The 26,609-nt window shown below is 42.4% G+C and overlaps 2 protein-coding genes across 2 annotated transcripts; both read right to left on the bottom strand.

Annotated features, from left to right (window-relative positions):
* Nucleotides 1–591: 591 nt before the first annotated feature.
* dhh (desert hedgehog signaling molecule) lies at nt 592–5,936 on the bottom strand. The gene is made up of 3 exons (XM_076741297.1): nt 4,943–5,936; nt 1,702–1,963; nt 592–1,579 (listed from the first exon to the last, which is right to left on the bottom strand). Exons 1-3 carry the CDS (start codon nt 5,249–5,251, stop codon nt 765–767), a joined length of 1,386 nt encoding a protein of 461 aa, XP_076597412.1. The 5' UTR covers nt 5,252–5,936; the 3' UTR covers nt 592–764.
* Nucleotides 5,937–10,056: 4,120 nt separating this feature from the next.
* On the bottom strand, nt 10,057–26,157 carry lmbr1l (limb development membrane protein 1-like). The gene is made up of 18 exons (XM_076742136.1): nt 26,139–26,157; nt 25,576–25,676; nt 18,602–18,686; nt 16,715–16,748; nt 16,233–16,372; nt 15,598–15,701; nt 15,357–15,480; nt 15,205–15,273; nt 15,055–15,119; nt 14,861–14,933; nt 14,694–14,780; nt 14,513–14,589; nt 13,913–13,990; nt 13,739–13,812; nt 13,420–13,510; nt 12,905–12,971; nt 12,381–12,542; nt 10,057–11,831 (listed from the first exon to the last, which is right to left on the bottom strand). Exons 2-18 carry the CDS (start codon nt 25,636–25,638, stop codon nt 11,746–11,748), a joined length of 1,479 nt encoding a protein of 492 aa, XP_076598251.1. The 5' UTR covers nt 25,639–25,676; nt 26,139–26,157; the 3' UTR covers nt 10,057–11,745.
* Between the last annotated feature and the right edge of the window lie 452 nt (nt 26,158–26,609).

The following is a 26,609-nucleotide window of genomic DNA, read 5'->3' as shown; positions in this document are numbered from 1 at the left end:
ATAATTCCCTCAAAGTAGCCGTGCAACAGAGTCTGCGACTGTGATTAAGTCAAGGTGGTGGCACAGTGTGGGAATATTAAGTATGTCTGGGCTTTTCATTAACCCGTCAGCCAGTTAGACAAGATTTCCACAGAGGTCTTGAACCCTGTAATATATATAATGCTCAACTATGACCCTAGAAATGATCTCTTGCATATATCTCAGGTTTTTTGTTTTGTTTTTTTTTTTCACACAAAACAGCTCAGTTGTGTTGAACAAGCAAGAGACGTGATGCTTAATAAAGTGACATTTTAATTTTTTTTATGACATGACAAGTGAGGACATACAATACATGTAGTGGAATTATTATAATAACATGAAACATTTATATATTATGATTCAGAAAGTACAAAAATAAAGATTCTGTTGCAGTAGGAAAATTCATTCAATCCCATTAGAATATATATGTATATTACATATACTGAAATAATTAAAAGAAATAACATGATGTACAAATAGACTATAAAAGTCATTTGGCATGACCATTCTTACGTTAACCTGCTCAAACAATTTGTCTCATCAAACTCAATCCCTTATAAAATATCACTTTGGTATTAGCATGTATATCATTATGATAGATTATAATGGAAACAGTGTTGAAAAAAGCGAGCAAGCCATTCCAGTGCTTTCAATTTATTGAAGAAAAGAACAGGAAGTGTTAGAGTAAATGCATCAAAGTTATAACAGTGAACAGTGCGACATGTAAGAAGTCTAGTTTTCGTCTTTTAAGGATGAAATGAGTTGGCGTCTAAAAAGATACGTCCAAAAGTGTACAGTAGTCTAGCATACCAGTGCACATGTGATGTCTGTCTTTGCAAGTGGTGCTTCTCTATCATCCTCAGAGGTTCACTCAGATTGTCCTGTTTGTTCAGGATGTCATTGTTCACGTATACTCCTGCTTTGTCCTTTGCGGCCAAAGTGCTACATTGCATTGGTAACTTGGTGCAAGCTGTTTCGCTGTCTGTGGTCTGCTGTTCTTTTGGTGTCCCCCCCCAAAATAACTGGTTGAACGAGGAGAGGAGACGCACAGGTCCAAATGCCCAGTGTGCAAGTTGGTGGTCCTCCACCAGCGCATAGCTGGATGCCAGCACCCCATCAACGAACACAGTTCCAGCTTCTGTCAAGGGCGCGTACACTCCCACACTCTCCTCTGCTGAAACTGAGATGATTTGAGACGGATGTACTTGACCCTCTGCTGCATGTACGAGAACACAGTCTCCTGTTTTGGCTCTGCTAGCAAACTGAGCCTGGTACTCACTGCTGTCAAGTCTGCAGTGGGGGGATAAAAAGACCAAGTGATGTGGGGTAACAGCCAATCTGTGGCCATCTTCGGTCTCCAGAGACAGAAAAGTAGACCAGCTGTCTTGGTTACTGTGCAGAAACAAGAGGACTTGACTAAACACAATGTGGCCTGTCCCAGACAGGGCCATGACTCGGTCCCCAGGAGCGAGTGACGACAGGCTCTTCTGCTCCCCTCCAGCAACAGTCACCCGGGCCCAGCCAGGGAAACAGCCACCTTTTTCCACTGCAACAGAGTGATCTGCGGGAAGAAACTGGTGACTAAACACAGGGTGTCCTTAATATCCTGATACACCATCTACAGAGGTGATCAGATACAGTAAACTGCATGATCTTCTATGAAAGCTCCTGCCTTCAACTTACCAGCTTTTACTGAGCAGTGGATGTGATATTTGGACTCATAATGGACCCAGTCAAAGCCAGCCTCCACAGCCAGCTGGGCTAGAAGACCATACTTCTCTGTTTCTCTGTCGTCGGTGGTGATATCCACAGCCCGGCCTTCATAGTGCAGTGAGCCGGGAGGATGGTGACCATCCTCATCCCAGGCCTCTGTCACACGTAAGTGCACCCCTGGCCACTGGTTCATCACTGCGATAGCCAACCTGTTCAAACAGTCCTTACATCGCTAGAAACAGAATGACACAGAGGGAGAGCGCTCAGTTTGGAACAGTATTAACTGAGAAATCTACCAAAGCATCAGATGATATTAGCTTATCACAGATAAATTGATATGTGCACATTTGCTGGCCGATCAATAACAATAAACTGCAGGAAGGAAATGCCAAGGATATGTTTGAGGCCACTTAGAAAGAGTGTCTCCATGACATACTTTGTCTACAGCACCGACAATTATTTTTCAACTGTAAAATACTCCCACTTCATATCTTCATATCCTAATTTGAGGGATCATTATAAAAAAATGTTTTTTTAAATGTTTTAAATTTATTTTAGAAATGAATATTGGCAAGAATATAATTGTGAGATTTTTAAACTCAACATTGGTATCGGTTTCAAAAATCCTGCATCACTCAGCCTCTAGTGTAATATTATTTTAAGGAAAACTGCTGCTGTGAGTGGTTCCAAATTTTTTAGTTTATATATAGATATAGATATAGATATAGATAAAGAGATATTGTATGCTTGGTAAGGAGGGAAGGGTTGGGTGGTGGGTTGTTTCTTGTCCTATACTGTGTGTTATTCTCTTCAATCTTTGGTTATTACAGTTCAGAGCCTGAAAACACTGAGAATCATCCAAATGATTCTCTGTTTATTTTAAAGACAATAATTCTATTTTTAGTCACTGTGTCTGCAGCATGCACCAGGAACATTGAAAGGCATGTCTGATTCAAACTGAAGTGACACTGTGATCATTGATTAACAGGGGGAAGTGTAGAAGAGGCAAGTACAGTGTGTGAGCTTACTGTACACCTCAGTGCACAGACTGATTTCACTGCAGCTCGCAAGAAAATGGTTCCACTACTTCAGCACTGTCTCTGGCTCCCAGGTTATGATTGTTTGTCTGCTGGCATCAACACACAATTCCCCCTCTAGTCTGCTAAAGGCCATCTCAACCTTACTCAAACAATCAGCGAACAAGAACAAAGCTACTGTAGCCAGTCTGGCACATTCCTTGGCCTTTTCGACAGGGTGACAGAATAATCAAGGCCATTCTCTGTGCCTTTCCAGATTGTTCCAGGCATATGAGTTTCTCGGTTTCACCTCTGAGACATTTGATCAGAAATGTCCACAGTGACTCCTAACACCCCCGTGGGCCGTGATGTTACAGACTGTCAGCATTGTCACAAAATAGCATGCCGAAAAATGATGACGTCAGCAGCGGAGGTGATACACTCATTATCATCTCTTGTGACTTGTGATGTGACAGGTCTTGTGGCATATAATCGTCAGAATAATGCTTATCTTGCAACTGAGTGAAAAAAAAGAGGGTTGGGAAAGACAGCGAGGAGGGGGGAGAGAAGAAGTTGTTGGGTGAGAAGGAAGCAGAGTAGCAGAGGGCCAAGGTTGGGACTAAAGAGAGAGGGCAGAGGGGAAGAATGTATGGGCATGGACTTGAGAATGTTACAGCAAGAGTGAGAAAGCGAGAGGGACAGAAAACAAACTGGGTACATTTTTCTCGCAATGCCATTGAAGAGAGGCGTTTCATTGTCAGAACTACAATAGTCGCTTTTCCGACGGTGCCATTACTTCAGCAGGCGGGAATTTTGTATAGGCGACCCTTCTGAGTCTCCAAATGACGCACAAAGAGCGTCTTTCACATCTGGGCAGAAGAGGGGCACGTACACACACTCAAACTGGGCATCAGCGGGGCACACACATACAACCGCAGATTTCGATCACGTACAATCACTCAGGGAGGGGAAAGAACACAGATTCACATCCTAAACAATCACAGACAGCCGCAGCCTCCAAAGCAGGGCGACATCCAAGTGTCATTGAAAGCTTGTGGTCATATTCAGCAGCGCGGCACTCAATATGTTTTGTCACAGATTTCAAATCCTCTCCGCCAGCTATTATCTTTTCTAGGCCCTTTTCGATCCCCTGTAAACATTATATTCCCATCCAGTGACAGAAGTGTTTTTCTTCTTGTTCCTGCAGTTGAAGGTCGCTGCACAGAACGATGTGTGTGCAGAGTTTGACGTTAGAAGACTGAAAGTCCAAATTTTGCGTGCTACTTGAAAATCTGATTTTAAGAGGTGGGCCTACGGGCACGATGAGTGACATCACAATAGTTTGGAAGCCAATCCGGGTCCAATATTCAGCAAACACAAGTGTGATGTGGAAACCCGAAGCCTTCAGTGCACACACACCGAGAATGGACTTTACAGTGAAGCAGGAGACATGACAATGAAAAATATTTGCATATTAATATCTTTTTAATGAGGGAGAAGGAGCAGGTGGTTTAAGGATGCTGTTTAAGGATTTTTTTTTTTTGTGGCAAACCATGTGGGACCCACATTAGTCAAGTTTTATGTCTGCCTTAATACATGTGTGGAGGAATTCAAGTTGAAGTGCCATGCTTGGATATTTCCCCTGGCAGGCACAGTGAGAACCTGTCACAGGAATAGTTTTATTGCCAATAACAAAGACTTTGGTTAAAGATTAAAAGGAAGTGTTCCTGAAATGGAAAGCAGCCTCTTAAAGGGTAGTGTTGAATTACATCCTGATCTTCTTATCTGAAGAAAAGGGAAGGGGGCAGTTTGGTTAAAACATACACATTCTTGCGCTGAACATTTGTTTGCGTGTCCAGAGCCTGGCAAGGGCAGGTAGGGCAGAGTACAGCAAACAATGTATGAGGTTAAATGATTGGATTTGAAGGTGCCATGCTCGTGGAAGCATATGAGCTGTGGACTGCTGCCTGTCCCCTCATGTGAATGTAGTTAATCAATCATCCAGCAGAGGGATTGGCTTGAAAATGTGCAAGAGACACCAGTGAGAGCATCCTTCAGTGGAGCTTACTCTGCCCCATCTGCCCATTTCATTGGTTTTACCATACAACAGTCACCAGGTATCACTGGGCTCAGTGGAAACAAGTGTTCCAGAGAATCATCAACATCCAGCAACATCCCTCACACACCAGTCTCACCTTAGTCATGAAGCGGTCCGCGTTGGTGTTCTCTTCATCCTTGAACACAATGTCTGGGTTGTAGTTGCACACAAGTTCATTGAAGCGCTCAGAGTTGCGTGTGATCTTGCCCTCTGCTCTCCCACTGGCGCCGAGATTGTTTTCTGAGAAGTTAGGGAAAAACTGCTTGTAGTGCATGGCTGTGAGTTTCCTGGGCCTGGAGCGGATGCCGTACCCAGGGCCCGGTCCGCATCCCTGGACCAGCCATATACAGGTCCAAGCAGCGAGCAGGCCGAGCTGTGCCAGGCGGGCCCACCAGGACTGCTTCATTGGGGAGGGTTTGGGCTCCCAGGAGTCAGCGGCTCACAGCGCCTACAGTGATACCCAAGTTCCAGGTGTGTGACAGCATGTGAATGAGGGTCAAATCTTGGTCCATTCCAAATCATGTGGCACATGACAAAAACTTCCTAATTGTTGGGACATGTGGGTACTTCTTTTGACTGCTCTCACTCTTGATCAGAAAAGGAGTTTAGTGGCACAAAGTCAGTTGTTGTGACTCTAGGTCTGTACTGTTTGTACTGATGATTGCTCTGACCAAAAGTTACAGCCCAATGAGTGATCTGATTGGCTGAAATCTTTAATTTTCTGAAGTTTGGCATCAGCTGTTAAAATAAGAAGACTAACAAGTTCTGTTTCCAAAGATTTCGCCAACTCTCAGCAGCTTCTAAGCCTCCTGTGAACGGAAAGCCATCTTCACACGTCCGTCGCAGGTACCAGCCTTGACGCAGGTGTTTTTATTTTTTTGCTGTTTTTTTTGTGGGTTTCGAGTCACTTACCGCTTCTCTTTCCGCGCAGTTCCTTTGAGAGACACACAAACGGACGCACGCCAAAAGTCCGACTGACTCCCTGCAATCCCTACGGACGCTCCCGTGGCGCTCTCATCCTCTTTGTCCATCCAGAAATGTCTCTCTTCAGATTTCCTTTTTTCCTCCTCGCCTTCGTCCACCGTCTTCTGTGGCGGTGCAGAGCTCCTGGCCACCTTGCACCAGCCATTGGGTCTTATTAGCGTCCGGACAAGATTGCCCTCCCTTCCTCTGCGCGCTCCCACTGCGACAGCACACGCCTCCAATTCAGCCTTACAAAGAACATATGATTAGCCTACTCATGTTAACACGATGACCCCCACCTACCCCCGCCACCCTCAGTATTTAAGGACAAATAAAATGCAGATAGTTTGCGCAAATTTTCCACATCAAACTGCAAAGTTCAATCAATGATACTGAATAAACTACTACAATATTTTAAAGCTTTTGAGACATAATAATTGACATCAACTGTAGCTTTTATTTAGAATATTTAGAGCACTATATATAAAAACCAATGTCTCATGTCAGTTGAATAACTTTGAACCAGCATCTGTCTGCTCATCCCACCCACCAGAGTGCAGGGGTCAACTGTGATGCTCATGTTATTAATAGAAGGTGAAGGTGAAGGGTCTGAGAGGGAACACAAGTGTCCAGCCTTGACACCCCCTGACTGTGACTTACAGTGCTGCCTTCCTGTGTTTGGGGAGCCAGCCTGACCCCCTGAACCCCATGCACCCAAGACCTCTCCACTGGAAACGCCCGCTGGCCACATCACAACATATTATTTTTATCCATCTTAGAAAACAATAGCTGGGAGAGTCATAAAACGTGTCAGATAATGCCAAAGAGGGAGCAGAAAAGAAAGGAATCATTGTGTCTCAGACTGTAATCACATACGGAAGCTTAAATTAATGGCGGGTTAAAGGTCAAAGTGTGTCACCATCCTATCTGTAGCTTCCTGGAACATTTGAGGACTCAGTGCATCATGGTCATTTTCTCCCCAGTGACTGTTTCAAAGAATCTTTAGACCAGTCACAACAGAGCTGCTCAGCACTTTCATGAAGTTCATGCATATAGTTTTGCGTCTGTGCATTTTGCAGCAGTGAGGCGAAGGTTACCGAGCTCCACAGGGACCATGGAAAAGGCATCTTTGTTAGGGAAGTTTCCAGAAGATCCCAGGATGTTGTAGGGAGGGGTGGCAAGGCGAAGCGACATCTTCCTGTCTTTATGATAAACATGGAGGAAGGCTTAAGACTGGCCCGAGCAACACAGATGAGTGATATCAGGCTTCATGACAAATGCAGGGAATGATTCAATCAAAAAAAAGCAACAAACACTTTCATATCTACAATTACCCTGACCGGTGTTTCTCTTCAAAGCCACACAAGAGCAGAGATTTCCATCTGACATGAAAGGGAAAGGAAGGAAGCAAACATCTGCGGGTTGGAGATGGAAATAAAGTCATTATTATTAGTTTTTTATTTTGGTGCCCCCATCCTCCTGCCTCCCCCTGCCTCCTTCTGGCTCTTAGCATTTTACTCCCTCATTTCAGGATGGGAGTACATGGCTGGGTGAATGGTTGGGTTTCCTGCAAAGCCACAGCACAGAAAACGAGATCTTTCCTGCCTGGGTTAGCCTACCCTGCTTTGTTCTTTCTAAACGGAGGTCTGTGCTTGCACCTGGGCTGGTGGTCAAATACAAGTACATACCTGCAAGCCAGGTTTTCCAGTTGTCTCTGACTTACAGGATCTCTAATGTCGGCAAATAGTGGACATCCACAAATTGCAGCCAAGGATGAAATTAGGACAGCATGCTCTTTTTTTAAGGATACAGCTATCGTGAAACAGAAATTAGGTTTTGAAACAATGCTGGCTTTGACATCTCAAGTGTTTGTCTTGTCTCTTGGAGCTGAATTGACACTCTGCAGGATCCACTTCCTCAGATGGAGGCCACTACGGGTTGGAGGGGAAAAGGAAAGTCAAGGAACTGACACCTAACCACGTCCCTCCCCTCTCATAAACACACACACACTCGCCAGTCCTTTCTCTCTGCCCACCACTGCACCTCCCATTCCACTGTCTCTCACCATGTTATCAGCCAGGAAGAAGCAGGGTGGTGCGTTCTGATGTGGCTGCACACACTGGATGATTCTTGGCTTATGTAGCGCAACGTTGTGCTGCTAGTTTTCCGCCATGCCTCACATTGAAGAATACACATCATGTGTCATGTGATGGCTTCGGGTTAAGACACACAGTGATGAAAAATGTGTAAGTAAAGTCCAGATTTACATCGCTTTGCTCAGCCTTGATGTGAAAGTGAGCTAAGGTTGAGGCGATGCTGCATGAGCTGGACAATAGACTGAGAAGGGTGGAATTTCCTGGCACCAGACAAGCAGGTCAAAGGTCAGGTATGATGCTCTACCTTGTTTTTGCGAATCTGACCCCCCCTCCCGAAGAAAAAGATAATTTACATTGAATAGATTGCATGCTGTATGCCAAAAAGAGCGAGAACTGAATTAAGTTATAATATTACAGGCTTCTTCCTAAAATATCCAGATCACGTCAGTCACCCAAACGCAGCCAATGAAACAAGTCAGTCAACTGTGTGAAGCAAGTGTGCCGTGAGTGTGCACGCAGGATGGCGGGCAGCTATGGCAAACGGACAGTGTGACCCATTATCAGTTGATTAGCGGGCAAGTCTCGCCTTTTCCTGTGAGTGGTTCTGTATTTGCAAGCGCACAAAACGAGGGAATAACAGCCCTTAATGCACTTTGGCAAGAACTTCAAACGGCTGACTGTCAGGAAAGCTAATCTGTGTGCCCCCCCCCCCATTCGTATGTTTTGACAATAAAGATAGCCTATCTCATCCCATTACAAGCTGGCCGTCTCCCGCCTTGTCCCTGATATGCCCGACAACTAGTCCAATTGAGTGTGTTACCCACTGGGACTGCTGGGACACTTTGATTGCACTGCTATCAACCTTTATATTTTGCTGTGGGGAGAGGTGCGAGCCGGGTGTCTCTCCAACTAAATCAAAGGTTAAGTGATATGTAGAGTTGTTGGACATACACAATGTACATTAATGGAGAAAACTACAACTTGGTTCTTTAATGACCGCCCAAAAAACCTTATCGCACCCCTGACAGAAACTGTACACTGTTTCTCCGAAGTGTAATGGTGTGATTCATACAGTTTTGGCATTGTTTCTTTAAATTCAATTGATTTTCAGTTGAGGGAATGGGGGATCGGACTCATGTGATTCACTGTCATAAAAAGAAATCTTTTCCTGTTTTTTTTTTTTTTTTCTACAGGAAGGGTTTATATTAACTTAGTATCTTTCAGCAGTATCTAAGTACTGTCCTAAACATGCTTTTCAAGTCATGTTCCAAGGAATATAGTCGTTAATGGCTATAAATGACATTTCTTAGATTGTTTTTGGTGTCAGCTGGGCTTTGTTCAAACATTAATCACATTGAACAAACTCTTGCTCCTTTCAAGACACACTGATAATGCACTAACCTCTCTCTCACACACCTTGTGTCTGACTTACTGTATGTATGACTTCCTCACAGAGTAACCAGCCTCCAGATGTGCAAGTAATGTTACGGCGACATTTGAGTTCATTTCCTTTCAGTGAAGGAAACGCAGTGCAAAACAAAACCTAAACCAAATAAGCTTAATTAAAACATCCAACGAAACAAAACAAGAAATGCAAACAAAAATCAAGAGGGAGAAATTAATCAGGGCCGGGGTTTTCTTGAACTGACTTCAGAAAAAAAGGAGGTGAGGAAATGAACAATAGGCAAAGAAAAGGGATGGAAGAAAGGAGGTGGGTGGGTTGTGGGGATGTGAAGGAGCGAACGTCGCTTCTCCTCCTGATTTGCAGGGTTTTTATCTGGCGGTCGCATCGAAGCGGGGAAAGCGTGGGCTGCGGCTGTAGTGGCGTCGCGGCTGGACGCTGTTGACGGACAGGCCAAAATATGGCTTTCTTCTGCTGCTGATTAAAGAAGTGCAACAAAAGGGTGGAGGGATGCAGAGGACAGATGCCCTCACCCGCCCCACACACACACACACACACACACACACACACACACACACACACACACACACACACACACACACACACACGACAGGCGGCATCAGATCACTGACAATGTGGCTACATTTCAGAAAATGTAACAAGCGTGTTAACAGCATAAAAAGAAACTTTCCAGTAAAAGAAGCCTTGATGTGCCTTCAAAAAAAAAAAAAAAAAAAGAGACAAAAAGTTAAAAACACTGGATTTTTATTGCTTTCTTCTATACAATGATGGTTAAAAACCTGAAACATCAGAGCATTTCAAAGACAAACAATAAATATACTATTTTTCATCTTTGAGAACAACTCTAAAGATTTTTTTTTTTTGCCTCAACTGCATCACATTCAACACAACTGTTAGAAATCTGAACAGTAATGACTCAACATGTGGAGTATAGATCCCAAAATGCCCATAAATAATGATAAAAAAAAAACAAAAAAAAAAAACAGTAAATTATAAAATTTATGTTCCCAAAAACCAAAAGAAAATTCCCCAAAAAAGTGAAATAAGTAAAACTTAAGAGTGCTCTGTTTTCTATACACATAATAAATAGAGAGAGAGAGACTCTCACATCAGAGGCTGGTGTTTAAGAGACACTGTCCCCTGCTGGTCAAACCAACAGCTAATAACCTGCTGATACAGCAGCAAAGTCAAACGGTGGCACAGGATCACCACCACAATGAGGATGAGGAGATACAGCTGATAAACATAAGAGAATTTAGGCAGATCACGAAACATAAAACACCAGAAAGGACTGATAGTCACATTAGTTTTTTGAAAACATTCCAAAACTATTCGAAGCATTCACCCGATGTCCAACAAAGAGGAATGAGATGGGGAAAAAAAAAGAAAAAAAAAAACTTCACAGAAAATTAAAAGCATAGAGAAAATTTAGAAGTGACTTTTGGTACAGTTAAAAAAAAAAAGTGTGCTTTTGCTCACAAAATATTGCACTTCCCCACACAAACTCTCAATAATTCACAGTTTGATTGGTCAAAGGCAGAAGTTCCTCCAAATGAGTGTCACATGGCATCCAAAGGTTTTGCATAAGACAAAGTGTAAAGCTTTCTTTTTAGTGTATTTTTGTAAATCAATGAACAATCCTGCCTCGTTAAGCTTAACGTCACCTACAAAAGTAAAAACACTGCTCAATGATAAATCACCACAGAAAACGCTCTTAATTCTACTAGGCTGAGTTTGTAAAAGAGTAACCTGAGCATCCACACATAGACAAGGTACTCTGTGTCCTCTCCGCTCCCAATGCCAACTTCCTCTCATTAATTAACATAACACTGGTGCAGACTGTCCCACTGAACACATGGAAGCAAGATTCCCAACCTTAAAATAGTGATACAACCTAAGAGAGGAAAAGTGTGGGGAAGCCAGGGAGAAGGAGAGAGCACTCAATCGACCTGGAGCAGGAAGAGGAAATTATGTCACAGTTACAATGTGATATTTCAAAATAACTCTGCTGACTTTCACATGTGTCAACAGAGCAACGGCTATCCACCGGATCCTCTTTTCATTAGGCATCAACTTTTGTTGTGGGATTGCTCCATTACTGTCCATTATGGCAGGACGGCCAACATGGCTTAAACCCCCTTTCCCCTCGTTCCAGTTGTAAGCTAACTGCTTGTACCAGTACTTGTCCTTACAGTCAAATGACTGCATAAATTTGGACTCTGATATAGTGGTCATTAAACACAGCTTCAAGCAGAGCTCCCACTGGACACAGTGCAGAGCGACTCATCACATCACACATTCAGCCCGTGTAGCAACTGGTAAAGGGACTGAATTGTCAACGCTTTTAATCCAAGTGGTACACATTTCAAGTGGCTCAGTTTCTAAAAGATTAGGAACGGTAGTGGCGAGGAGGAAAAGTCACTGGATTTTAGACAGGCCACTGGCCAGGAGGAGTCTGAAGGGGACGGTGGAGCGCGACACAGTTAAAGGAAGTCTGTGGAGACCTGCAAAGAAAGAAAGAAAGAGGACCATAACATCATGCACAATCACAAGGTGGAGTGGTAAACTTGCAACGCTAGGAAAAATAGTGATTTAGGTGAAATGAAAGTCTATTAATCACAAAACAAAAGTGAGTTGGGAGGTAATGGGAAAGTGCAGGAGAGCTGCCACGGTGCAGAGATGCTATCTGGACTGTGAGGAAGGGGATTGCGTGTATGTGTGTGTTTGGCGTGTCCATGCTATGAGGGTTGTTTGTGTTGGGTGGAGGGGTAGAGGGCGTGTGTGCTGCGAGGGGTCTAGGGCGGTGTGCCTGAAGGTCCCCAAGGGGACCTGACTCTCCTCTTGTCCATTTACACTTTCCTGAAAGGATTGTATTCTTTCTATCTGAGGAAGAGAGACCAGCCCATAGGGAAATGGGGCCAAAGGTGGGAAAACTTATGACACAGCTACCCAAAGTGCAATGAATTTCAGCACAACATCCCACAGACACAAAAACATAAGCGTACAAGGCACTTTCACCTTGCTTCCTAAACTAAAAATGAAAGTAGACTGACCAAAGGCACGGATGAGCTCCCTCTGCACCGCCCAGGTGACTGTCTTGATCAGGGAGGCAGACGTGAGACCAGCAAACAGCATGTTGTACAGGAACACAATGTAGAAGTTCCCAAGCCAGTTATACCGACCAAAGTCTCCCAGTAGATCGAAGCGGGTGATCCCTGACGTGGTGGAAAAGAAGCAAAAGAACATGTTTTGCTTGTGAATGAACCTGCATCTACAGTATTCATGGCAGACAACTGCCCTCTTGTGGCCATTACTAAAACCACAAGTAAAATGTTGATTCAGCAACTCTTTGACGTTACACACCAGATGCTGTGCAATTCCATACTAATTGTACGTATTATGTGCTATATACCAGTTGACAAAGTATACTCTTTTTGCAGTTACTATACAAGATATGTATGTAGCTTCAAAGAGAAAGAGCAGGCTGTTCTTCCACAGATTTTTCTGTTTTCCATGATTCCATGACAGCTGTAGTTTTTGATAAATGCTGCATTTGTCATTAACGTCATGTCCTTACCAAGTGTGCGTGAAAACACTGGCAGTGCTGAGCTCAGGATAAGCAGTGACACGCAGTTTGCAATGATCTGAAATGAACAGAAAGGTAGAGGTTATTGAAAGGATTAAACACAGAACATCACTAGCTTCTGGTTATACCTCACTGTGTGAGATTTAGGGCGTATTCACACCAAGCGTTGGCTCGAAACCAAACCAAAAAAACCATCAAACTCTGGCGCGGACCAAACAGCTGGACCGAGACCCAGCCGGAGAGGTGGTCTTGGTTCACTTCCAAACGAACCCTGGTGCAGTTTGCTTGATATGTGAAAGCGACTGCGCTCGGTCCGACCGATCTTTGCACACATGTGGGTTTGTTGACAAATTCTGGGGCTCTTGCGAAAATTGCAATGTGAAAAGGAACTATACCAAACCAAAAAAGAAACACTGTATTTTGGTCCGAACCAAAGACAGCGGACCAAAGGACTTTCCTGGTCTGAATACGGCCTAAGAGACATGTAAAGGTTAGCTGTCACATACCTGTGTGAGGTTGGTGTCCTGCGCCCGAGGCAGGAGGCCAGTGAAGAGAGGAGAACTATAGAAGCCCACCACTGACGACACCATCAGATAGCTGAAATTCATTTTAAGGACAACAGTGGAGAGAAAATATTCACAGAGACCGTAAATAGCATCCAGGAAGTGAATTTGAAACATTTAACGTTTGAATGGAAGACCGTGACTCTACATCACATCCTCGTCAAATATCAAGGGGTCTGTAAGTGGCTCTGTCACAGCCAAATGGACAGAACGAGTTAACCCTGTGTGCACACACTCGTAGGTGCAGGGGATAAAAGGATACAGGATAAGGACTACTTGAACTGCGGCACCCAGTGAGCCAAACATGGAGAAGGAGGCCATCCCCAGGTGAGGGTCCTAAAACGCATAAAAATAACAACCACCAGTGAACACAGACGACTGGATGTGGCACACCATGAGTGAAATATTCACAAGCTCTTTCTGGCTAAATCCTCACCTCCATTCCTCTGGGCATAGCCGTCTCATCCAGGAGCAGCTCCAACACATTGAAGCAGACCATGAGGACACACATCACCTGAAGCGACATCCACAGTAATTATATAACGATTACAACAACCATAAATGCCGGATTCGGACAGATTTTTATGAGTAAAATTCAAGCACTTTCATGGTCCCATCACATCCTAATTGCTACTATAAATGCAATTATGAACAATAAACTTTATAGAATTCCTTTATAGCCACAGAGATCAATGTATGTTGTTGCTGTTAATTCTACCTGCTGTTCATATTAACTTTGATTGGATCTTTTGACCATCATTATTTAATGTTTGCTAAATTCAACACCAGGAGACAACAGACCAATACGATGATGGAATTGTCCCATTTCAAATATTTTTGGTCCACGTTAGTCACTGTGTAGATGAAACACCAGATTATGTTGAAAATCAAGGATTTTTCAAGGAGCACATTGGAATTCAAGAACATTTCTAACCTTGAAAACATGACAGTTAAAATTAAGCAAAACCCTAAAATGAGAGTTAAAACAGCCTGTGAGAACACACATATATATATATATTTACAAAAGAGCAAGTACCGTCAGTGCGAGGAGCACAAGCATGGCCAGTGGATAGCCCAGGTTTCGCTGCCATGGGGACGCTTTCCTACGCATTTCTGTGAGGAAAGCAAGAAGAAAAAAAGAAAAGCAAAAAATGAGTATACAATGTAGTCACTGTGAAAGAAGGCCAGCAGGGAGCAGCTTTGTCAGTCAGTCTTACCAAGGGCGATGCGCTTGCTCCGAACTGTTTGGTATTCTTTCTTCATCGCCTCCATGTTCAGCTTGACCCAGCATGACGTACTGCCACCTTCAGTCAGACAAATCAGTCGGCTTTAAATTGAATCACCAGAAAATGGCAAAGGAGTGTGTTTACAGTGACGCACTCACAGTTCAGTTTCCTGGAGAGCGAGTCTTCCTCAAAACTGGTGCAGCTCAAAGTGTCTTCTACATCTTCCAACAGCTGAGGGGGACAAGAGGCATCAGTCAGCTGGGAAACTACAGATCACGGCCACAAGCCACAAATGTAAAGTCTGCTCTAAGTCAAGTGGGAAGTATGTTATTCTAGTGACTGGGTTACTCACCCGAGGTTTGACCAGTAGGCTGCCAGTTACACTGAACATTCGGGACAACCCGAAGGGAGTGCACACTGAGGAAACACACAGACGGTGATAAGCAAGAGTCATACGCTACATTTTTAGCTGCTCAAGTTATTATGATTGAGATACACTTACACAAAAGCAGCAATACTCCGAACAGAGAGATCCCTGAGTACAGGTAAGGAAGGTAATACTCCCACAGGTCTGAAATTCAAAGAGTATGAGCAACTATAAGACAAACTGTAAAACCAGTTGTCACTAAGCAATCTATAATGCATGTGACTCACCGTAGAGACTCTTCCTGGCGATGTTGTCGTGGAGGAGGGCTGATGCCACCCACACAATGCCCAGCACAAGCAGAGCCAGCAGCAACAGCAGCACTACTGCTTCGTACACCCGTGCCATAACCCCCTACACAAACAAAACAGGTCAACAGGTTCACGCACAGATGCCGTCAATTTACAGTTAAGTCTTTTTTACATGGTTTTGGAGTAGAGAGTCGTTGTGAGGGAATCCCTGAACTGGTACCTTTTTAGACCCTGCAAATCCCTCAGACTCGGTGAAGAAGTAGGCAAAGGGCATGAGGAAGACCAGGGACGAATTGGAGAAAAGAAAAACTAGGTTCCACAAGCCTGATGGGAGAGGAGAGAGAGATGAAGTGTTAGTTTTCAGTGGAAACATTCACTAAGGTTAAAACTGCAGTGAAGCATTTTGGCAGTACCACTGTCAACCACTGTGAGGAACAGTCCTGCCAAGCAGTGCTGTGTGACGAGGCACATGTGCCAATACACAAGAATGTGCAACAATTAAAAAGGAATTTAGAAATGCTTTAGAAAAGCTGAGATTATCATCAGAATGTTTCTCACATGAGCACAGGCCTGGTTTACTTTTGGGCTCCTTAAACATTTACTTTACATCTTCTTCTTATTCAAGTTGGAGGGCTTGACTGAGGTAAACAGCAGAAGTTGGTAAACAGTTGGACCACTTTTAAAAAAAAAAGCAAGGTCACAGCCACTCTATCCATAATAATGATCTGTTTGGACACAGGCCTGCAGTGAATTGATTAGTGATCCTCATTAAATCTGATCCAGTTTCAGACAGTAATGCCTGCTGTTGTTTGACAGGTTTCAACTCTTTGGTGTTGTCTACTAAAAAAGCTGTACCATGAATAAGAGATCCATTGAGCCACTGCATGTAGTAGCTCTGTGGGAAGGTGAGCAGCACCTCGTTGGACAGAATGGATATTGGGAGAAGGAGCACAGCACACACTGCAACAGACAGAGTGAACGTACACAACCACAGCCTGGGAGGAGGAGAAAGAGAAGCCATCAGTGAAGTCACATATGTCTTCGTGTTCAGCCGAACAGCAGCCTGGGGGAAAGGTTAGGGTGGCCTGGGATAAGGTAATACAGTGCCAGCGTGTCAGGACAAAAGGGCAGAGTAACACTGACGTGCCCCCATCCCAGCCAAAAACACACAGGTGCACACAAGACAGGGCAATAAATGTACAGCCAGCTCGTCTCAGGCCACTGCACGTCACGTTGACTAAAGGTATGTGCTCAACCATTCACACTGACAATAATCAAAGTGAGGGAGTGATAACAGATTATCATGGGGCAGTTAATCATTAGAGGTTTGCACTTACGCAATTTTGTTGACAGTGGCATCTTCAATATCATCTGAAACAGAGCAGAGAAACAAGTTGGATTGCATCTATTATAAAAGTGATTCAGACTTCTATATGGTTTTACATCTATGATTTAATGAGGGTACGTTGCCACAGAACCAACTTATTCTCTATAACTTCAACAGGTCATTCTGAGTGCCATCAGGTACAGTGTTGAAATGTTAGATAGAAAATCTCTGTTGTCATATGAAAGCTAAAAGCTGTCTAGGACAGTGTGTGTGTGTGTGTGTGTGTGTGTGTACACTCTACAGATATATAGGGGTAAGCAGCAATAGAAGCAGTCCATATGAGGATGAAAAAAACAAGTCTCACTGGTCTCTGAGTGGGGAGTGGGTTGGGGACAAGCACGTTAGGAACATTCTGTTCAGGCAAAACCAAGACTAGTCAAAACTGAATCACATATGGGTGTGAAGCTGCACAGAGTGTAGCATTCAGAACACTAAAGGGACTCTTCTGTAAATGTTACTGTACGCCCAAAACACCCCAAAGCCCAAAAGAAAGCTGTTGAGCATCAACATGGAATCTCTACACATATACAGTATTAATTGCTATTGCTCGCAAAGTAATGTAAAACACAGTGCATGATACTGTAACATCCTCCTATGCAAACATTGGCACAGCTGTCTTATGAGGTAAAGCCTCAGGAGTGAAAACCAGTTCTTGGACCCTCTGACAAAAACAACCCTGTTGTGTTGTATTGCACAATTGTCATTTAGCTACAGGGCACAACTGTTCTGCCGTTGTTGCGACAGACAACATTTACAACAGTGAGCTAATGGATAGCAGCCCCCCCCCCCCCCCAAAAAAAAAAAAAGACAAAAGGAAAGAAAGAAAAAAAAAAAAGTTGGCCATCTCCCAGGTTCTAACCCAGCCCAGGCACAGCGGACCAGAGAGACCTGGCTAGTTAGACATCCTACATCTGCTTCCAATAGTGGCCAGTTATTGGATTTATTATGTAACTGTCAGCCTAGTCACACTGCAGAACTTTAAACATTTTTTTGTTTTAAGAAAAGAGAACACATTGCACATCCAAGAACATGTGGTATGTTTCACTCATGCAAATGCTTGTTTGTCAGCTACAAAGTTCATTGACAACAGAAAAACAAATTTTTCTACAGAGTTCAAAAATAAAAGTAATTCAGAGTAATGACAAATTATGCCACTTTCATGGTGTTGGTTGGACAGTATATGTGTGTTGAAAAAGATCTCTTTAGAGATGTTTTCATCTGAGGAGAGGGGTCTTAAGCAACAGCTCAACAGCACAACTCTGTTTGTCTTGTAGCAACATTCTTCACCGCCCCTCCACCATCCTGAGCCACAGGGATACTGCCTGAAGAGGTGGTTGCATGTTACGTAACACACTTTCTGCACCTCTGGATTTCTCTAGCCAAGGTCCAGGGCCTTGGGTTGAAATTTGCAATCCTGGCAGTGTGTAAACTCAGGCTATGTTTATATGTAAACAGCTATTGATCATTGATCATGTGCCTATGCACAAATGTGCATAGGCATGCAAATCAGAATTTTTATTGCTTGTCTGAAAGTCATCTAGCTTTCAAAAGAATTAGGCTTAAACCAGACCCTACTGCTTCCTGCATGCATCTACCCCCCACCAACTATAAATAAAAGACTATTTACTCAAAATAGAATGGGTAGTGTGCTTCCTTGAAAAGTGTGGCCCAGATACTCGGTGAAAAAAAACTTCCACAACACTAGTGTAGTCAGTATGCTTGTCAACACCATTAATTACCCTCCTGGCATTTCTCCATATGCCTTTGATGGAAATCCTTGTCACAGAGCAGTCATTGTGTGGTGCATCTATTAAAATCTAGGAGTGATTTTACTCACCTGTGACAAACTCTGCAGTCTTCTTGAAGTGGGTCAGTATGAGGTAGGACACTATGTAAAGGCATGTAAACAGGAGTACACAGATCTGCAGAAGAGACAGACAAGAATTTTGTTTGGGTCGTTTTCACCTTGCACAGTTCGAAAACATGGCTAAAAAAGGAGCTAATCACGTAGAGCAATGGCAACACACTTTCACATTCTGTCCAGTACTGATGAGCAACACATTGCTCCTTTCACAATAGTCTGTTTTGTATTGTGCAGATAAACAGAAAGAAATAAACAAAACAGGCTATGTACTGCTATAAATGCGAACAGCCAAAACCATTCACCATTTTGCCAAGACCACGAGAGACAGATGGGACCTGAAGATTACCACTTTATTCCAACAAAGAGCGAAATGGGTGATAGTGATGAACGAGGAAGGATTAAGGGGAGTGAAAGAAAGACGGGTTAATACCAGTGATAGATGACCCCCCCCCTCGCTGCTTGAAAAGATCCTTGTCTGTCATTACACTAAATCTACCAACAAATTTAGGCTAAACCTACATTCACTCAGCAATCTGTTGTTTGGCAAAGTTCTCAACCTTTCGCCTCAAAGACATATATAACCTCCACTGCAGTCCAGAGTGGACAATCTGCTAACATGAAGTCATTGCTCAGACGCACACAAAAATGCACACAAAAATAAAAGGATTACTCAAACATGTTTTAACTGTGTGGAAGAGATGTCACAGAAAACAACTTCAACTTAACAGATGCATCCCAAAAACATCTGAGTGCAATGCTAAACTTATGTTTCAAGAATGAGAAAACAGTTGGAAACTTGTGAGAGATGCAGGCTGTGTGCTCTGCTCTCTGCCGCAACATACCAGGTGCCTTGAATAGGAATGTCCCAGGGCAAAGTGGAAATTAAAACAAACTACGTGAGTCTGACAGCTCATGTCCCACACAAGTGCCTCCTGTAGCAAACAATCTCTTTATTAATTTTCAACATGTTGATCAAAGCACTAAACAAGACCACACCCTCAGCCACGTTATCGAGTTAGTATGTTGGCTGTGTAGGTGAAACATTCAGTCAGTGTGGAAATTGCTCTGAATTTGAGCAATGATGATCACCATCTTTTAAAATGCACAAAAATCTTAAGAAATGTCACTATGGTCTTTTCCAAATTAAGTAAGGGCACCATTGGCATGTTAGCATAGCTTGCTACCTATAACATGCTAGTATGCTGTGTTAGCATTAGTTATCAAAGTACAGCTGAGGTTGATGTTTTTTAGAGGTATTCTGTCATGACTGACAGATGAATGAAATGACGTGGTCAGATCACAAGCACTGATAAAGACATTTCTACAAGGCAGCCCAGGGGGAGCCCAGTAAGGGCAGCAGGTAGATTTACTGCACGCAGCAGTTTGTCCCTGAGGTAACGACAACAACAAACAAAGAGAGACGGGCTCTCTGGAGAATGACAGACGTGTGACAACATACTTGCGTGTGCAAAACCAGTTTTTTAAAAAGATGCAAACACAACACTCATTGGGAGAGCAAATAGCCAATTTGAAGCATTGTAGTTTTCATGAATGTTACAGTTGTATTGTCCAACACATGGGGTGTGGACAAAAAAATAGCCCCAGAACAGCAGAGGGCCACATCAAAACTATCCATGGTGAGACAGTGTGCATCATTCATCAGTCTTTCTGTTATTCTAAATTCATAACAAAAGGACATTTTAAAACGGATCACTGTGACATATGGTACAATATAAAATGGGGTTGGGGTGTGGGCATACACCCCTCCTCCTGCATGGTTGCAGGAAGTGCAAGATGTTGACCCATTTTAGAATGTAAACAAAAATCTAGTAAAAGAAAAATCAGGAACACATAAGCATCCGTGCAGATCAATGTTAACTTCAAAAGACAAGTTCATCTGCTGATATAAGAAACCTGGTGCTTTTGCTTTAAGGCATCTCAAATACAGTTTAACAGTGGTAACTACTGAGCCACAAAATTTTTACAGTGGTAAGCAAATCAAAGACACGCTGTACTTACATACTTGCTGCATCACACAAACAACAATGGACTGTACATGACTAATCAGCTCAGTCTGCAAAATTGTTCAATAATGCCGTCTAATTTGGCGAGGACCTTGCTCTGATTAATTCAACAAAGGGGAAAGCAGGGAACAAATGATGCGTACTGTGTAAGAAATAGGTGGAGGGGCAGAATAACAACCTTTCATACTATGTATATGGGGACACGTGCTGATTGGCAATGTTGAGAGCTAGGTTCACCTGATTGGCCTTTGAGAAGCGTGTTTAAAGGAATTCAGTATCCAGAGGGACATCTGTGTGTTGAGTACAAAGTCCTCAGGGTCACAGTTCACTCCGAGCATTTTAAAATTCACAGAGTAACCTAAACATCTTTCTGCTGGTCCAAGCAAAAAACAATGTAGCTGAACTGTTTTCACTTCTTGCCTAAGCTTGTAGTTCCTGTCATAATTCAAAGGAAGAGGAAGCTGGCAGTGGCACCGCACACACTTGCAAAATGTCAAGTGGACTCCCTCAGAGTGTTATTTCAGGGGCTACTAGCCTCTTGTCGAGCGAAACACGTTCAGGCAAAGCATGCCAGCCTTTGTTTACAAGTAAGAGGATAGATTGAGCAAGATGTATTCAAGATTTATTCAACAGCCAGAAATAACTTAAAATGTTGCACGGGCAAAGCCATCTTAATCCAAAAGAAGGTGGGCAGCTACAGTATGTTGTATCAGGAGTTTTGATCACTTTGCTGGAATGTGTCATCCAATATTGGATAGTTTAGTAAAGTATGATTCAGAGAAGTAGCTGAAAATCCAGTTTGTGTCCTTGAGAGCAGGAAATGAATGACAGCAGTGACAATGCGCTTTGATTTTTTTCCTCCAACAAAGCCATCACACAGCATCCCCTTAAAAGATAAACTAAAACAGTCAGAAGTAGACTTGATTTGACACTCAAACAAAATTCCAGTAATTACAATTACAACTCCCCTCTGCCTTCTCTCAAAACACCTACGGAAAGCCATTTCTAAGAAGATCGGCAGTGGACTTATTACATTTTCTAATCAGTCTTAACCATGTCTTTTATAGATAACACAGTGCTCAAACTGCTCTTCTCAGGGTGACTTGATATCTTAATGTGTGCTGATGTAGGGCGTCTCATTTCTCTACTTACTGTGACCTTTTATTCTACTGATCATTGATCCTTCTTGATCCCTCTGGGATCAGGGTGCAGGCTATGGGTGTGTACTTGCATGGAGACAAGTTCTTTAATGTGCACTTGTGACACTTGCCAAATGGCCTTGCCTCACATGATTTATACTGCTGCATCAGCTCAAGTGATGACAGACATTTGGCAGCAATCAAACCTTCCCAGTTATTAGCTGCTCATTTTGCTTAGTCGTCCAATTAAAGAACACTCAGTGAGTCACATTTGGCCAGCATATGAATTTTGAGCTGCAGGTTTACTTGGTATAATTTCTTCAAAATAAGCCCTAATCAATATTACCTATACTGTGAAAATATTTAGCTCAGGTGAATTTCAACTTAAAGTGCAATATATCAATCTTTCAATCAGGTGTATTATTACTCCTATGTGCAATATCAATACTCCAGTCAGGAGTACTAACATCCAATGTGCAATATCAGTACCTAGCGAATCTCTGATTTCCAGTGTGCAATATTGATATTTCCTCTGTGCCATGGTGTAAACTTGAAACACTATATATTGTTACCACTCCCATATTTTACATTTCCATAGTAGGTTGCTAGTTTCTGTATTCCCCCTGTTTAAATTGTTCACATTTTTCAATATTCCTTGTTTATATTGTTTATATTACTTGTTTGCTATTTAATGTCTTTTTTACTGATGCCCTCTATTTTTTGCTATCCACTTCGCTGCTGTAATACTAGAAATTTCCCCACTGTGGGACTAATAAAGGAATATCTTATCTTATCTTATCTTATTCATAACGTGGAAAGAATTACTGTTGACTTGCAGGAATCTGACACCAACTCATGCTGCTGTGAGCCTTCTGACTAAAAGACGTATAAAGTCAATGATTCACGTAAGTGCTGCCCTTTCTTTCTGCCATTCAAGCATAGAATTTTCCCATTTGTCTGTGCTCCAACAACATATGGCACTGAGTACTATTATTGTGTGAATGAGCCGCGCTGTCTTCTCAGCATGAGAGTTGACAGTGGGCTCTCCTCTGGCCACAAGGACTGGCCTTTGTATTGTATGTCCTGTAATCTCAGAACCCATGGGCCAAAATCTGAGACAACTTAGGCTCTGTGGGCATTGGTCATTGTATTGGGACTGCCAGTGAAGCCAGTAGATACCCAGATAATAACTATCTGGGTCAAGACGTCCTCTTCCGTGTTCTGGTCATTACTTAAGAGTCCAATTGGTAACTGGAGACATGAACACAAGATTTGGTCTAAAAAAGCTAATAAAAAGCTACATCGTCATGAGACCGTAGCTGAAGGGTTTTCGAGATTACTTTCAGCCAGCACATTCCGCCTGTTTTGCTCTCCATGCCAACTGTTTACCTGCATGCAACCAAAGCCTACTCATATCTGTTTATAGAGATTATATGTCCAGAGCAGGCTCACCAAAATAGTTATGTTTGGTGAAATTAGATGATATTTCACAAATGGAACAGTGATGTTTTAAAACACCCGATTTACACAATATTTTTGGGTACCTAGGACCTTCACTGGACTATGAATTTTTACAATTTTTGGCGTATAATACACAAATTCATTTGACTTTAAACGAAACATCTCCTCCCTCTTTGCCTTTTTGTTTTATTCATTCTGTACTGAAAAAGCTAAAATCAAAAATGTACTACTCAGAAATACACAGCCTATGCTTGTCATTTTCTTTCTCTGTCATGCTGTCATCTATCTATCCATCTATCTATCTATCTATCTATAGTATGCATTCATCTGATCTTTCACTGTGTTGAGTCTATCGATTTGCTGAGTGAAATACTATAACTGTGTTTGCACTGCTGCCACATATTCTTCTATTCAAAATGAGATGATCAATGATAAGCATGGCGTAAAGCCATTAATAGCCAGAGATGCAACTCTCCAGCCTGAGGGCACTGAGAGGAAATAGTAAGCTGGAGCCTTGAGGCCAGCCAGTGGCTTAAGAAGGGGGTGTCGACTAATAGCATTAGGTCTTGAGGTGAAAGGGATAATGACAGAATAAGGGCATTACAATAAACATGGGCACTTTATTTGTTGCTTGGTAAAGTCATTTCTATGAGTAACTACACACAGTTGAAAATATATGTCTGCCACTAACAGCCCTATTTGACATGGAAGCTGTTATTGGCTCTGTATGTGATACCTGATGTGGGTTGACTGAGGTGACTGAAGTCAGTAAAAACTTCCGTTTGGATATATCTTAGCCTACGGCTTGAAAACAGAAGGAGAAAGACACTCTAGGTTTTATGGTGCCAAGTCAATTTCAAAAACATCTCAAATAGCCTCAGATTATTTAGCTAAGGTTGTTTTGACAACTGAAAGCAATGGACTTCTTCCACAGCAGAAATTTTGACTCATCATAGCAGGAAAAGCACGGGTGGAACTAATAACACCAATGATGGTTCAGTCCCATTAAGTGTCCCTGAAATGGGGTCGTTATGTTAGCTTGAAACTCATTTTGCCCTAATCATTCTCCTTTCCTCCTTACCGTTGCAATGGCTCGGTGTCTGTTGAGGACCACTTATTTTCATACTATACCTGCATAAGCCTGTTTGCTGGCCTAATCTACAGTTGCACCACTTTTGCTCATCCTGTCTTACCAAACTAATACACTGCCAGTTTTTTCTTACCCATTTACAGTACAGCTGCAACGATTAGTCACTTAGTTAACGACTATTAAGAACATGTCCAATTAGTCAGTTTGAGCAATTTTTTCAGAAAAAAAAGTCCAAATTCCAGATTCTAGCTTCTTAGATGTGAATAGTTGGTTTCTCCACTTCTCTAGGACAGTTAACTGAATATCTTGGGGTTGAGGACATCATCTTCAGCTTTGGAAAACACTGGTCGACGTTTTTCACCAAACAACTAATAGATTAATTGAGAAAATAATCGAAAGATTAATTGACAATGGAAATAATGGTTAGTTGCTGCCCAAAGCTACAGTGGACCAAATCACGTCAAATTGATAAATCACTCACAGATTCTAAAATAGGCAGCAGAAGAGATATTGTTTGTCATTGACCCTTATGGTACACAGAATCAGCAATATCTCCAATCTCCAAAAATTAACTTCCTATGAGATCTGATTGTACTTTCACGGGTTGAAGGTCAGTTATCAGTGGGTCTCGCTGTAACTGCACTGATCTTTACAGCAAGTCTGAAGTTCAACAGGCTGTCGGTGTTACACAAATCAGAGACTGGGAGAGAACTGCACAAGTAAAATGCCTCATTGGCGGTATACTATCACTGAAAATACGCAGCAGGGCGACTAAAACCGTGGCAAACAGACAGAGGGAGATTTGAGAGGATTTCCAGATCGTCACAAACTCAACAGGAAAAAAAAAAAAAAAAACAGATGCTGTGCAGACTCCTTGATGTTCCTGCGGCACACTTCTAGCGTGTTATCCAAAGGCCAGCTGCATCCTGCAGTAATTAACGTCTGCAGAGAAGTTAAGCTAGCTGGCAGACAAGCTAATTTCAAACACTAATGTAAGTTCACCTAAAAGTCACGTTAAACTTCTTACTCGAGTTAGCATTGTTCAGAGCAGAAATGTGAAACTTTGACAACTTAAATTTGAGAGCAGAGCAATCGATAAATCACGCAAAACAAACACTTAGCTGGTTGAAAAACGTCGCTTTTTCTTGCACTGATTAGGAGGCTGTTTGTACTATTACAGGCGACCCTCATATGCATATTAACCGACGGCTTCATTAACCAAGCGTTACTTACGATGGTTTCCCGGACACGGTTGTGGAAAAGTTGCTCTCTAACCGACACGTCGTCCGTTTCCATTCTCCGAAACCATTACAGTATCCTCAGGCTTGAAAGCGCTAGAGGGGGAAATGGTTAAAAAGTTAAAACACGGAGCATCTTCCTCTGAATGCCGTGGGTGTGCTGCTGGCTAGCCCGGCTGCATTTGAACGACGGAACTAGCCTGCTGCTACACTCCGCTCTGATGAAAGAAAAAAGAAAACAATAAAGGAGGGGTCGTCAGGGGGCGGGGCGACAGAGTGCAGGGAGTACGGAGAGCTCTACAGGTAGCTGTCAATCATCGCTATAATGACTAGTTCAGCGTCATCATAATTTCTATGTTGTTCACATCCCACATACTGAACATCCCAGAGACGACAATTAAACATTACAATGCACGTGTATTTTACTGCCACGTGCTCAGTGGCAGTAGTGAAATGTAACTAAGTACATTTACTCAAGTACTGAGCTGAAGTGCAAATTCGGAGACTAAAATCGTACTTTTTACTCCATTACATTTGACAGCTATAATTACTACTTACTTTTCAGATTCCAATTCTTCACATCCTTCCTGTTCTGTGAAAACCTGAAAACCACAAATCTCCAAATGTGGTGATGATGAAGGATTTATTATTTTTTTACTCATTTATTTATCGATATTTATTATTTATAAACAAACATATGATGATCTTATAGAATATGATGCATTGCTGTAGCAGCCTAATGAGTACTTTTACTTTTTATACTTTAAGTAAACCTGCTCGTAATACTTATGTGCTTTTATTTATAAGTAAAGTTTTGAGAGCAGGATTTACTCACTTGTAGCTGAGTATTTTCACAGTGTGGTATTAGTACTTAAGTAAAGGATCCAAATACTTGTTCCACCACTGATCTATGTATATGCTTTTCCCAAATAATAGAGAATGAACACAAGGGTACTTACATCTGTTAATTTGAAGATTAACCTTAAAACTATTATGCTATGCTCTTTACTGGTTAATGAATCATTAAGT

Source organism: Chaetodon auriga, chromosome 10 (genome assembly GCF_051107435.1).
Source record: "Chaetodon auriga isolate fChaAug3 chromosome 10, fChaAug3.hap1, whole genome shotgun sequence".
Lineage (NCBI taxonomy): Eukaryota > Metazoa > Chordata > Actinopteri > Chaetodontiformes > Chaetodontidae > Chaetodon > Chaetodon auriga.
This window is presented reverse-complemented; position numbering and strand designations above follow the sequence as displayed.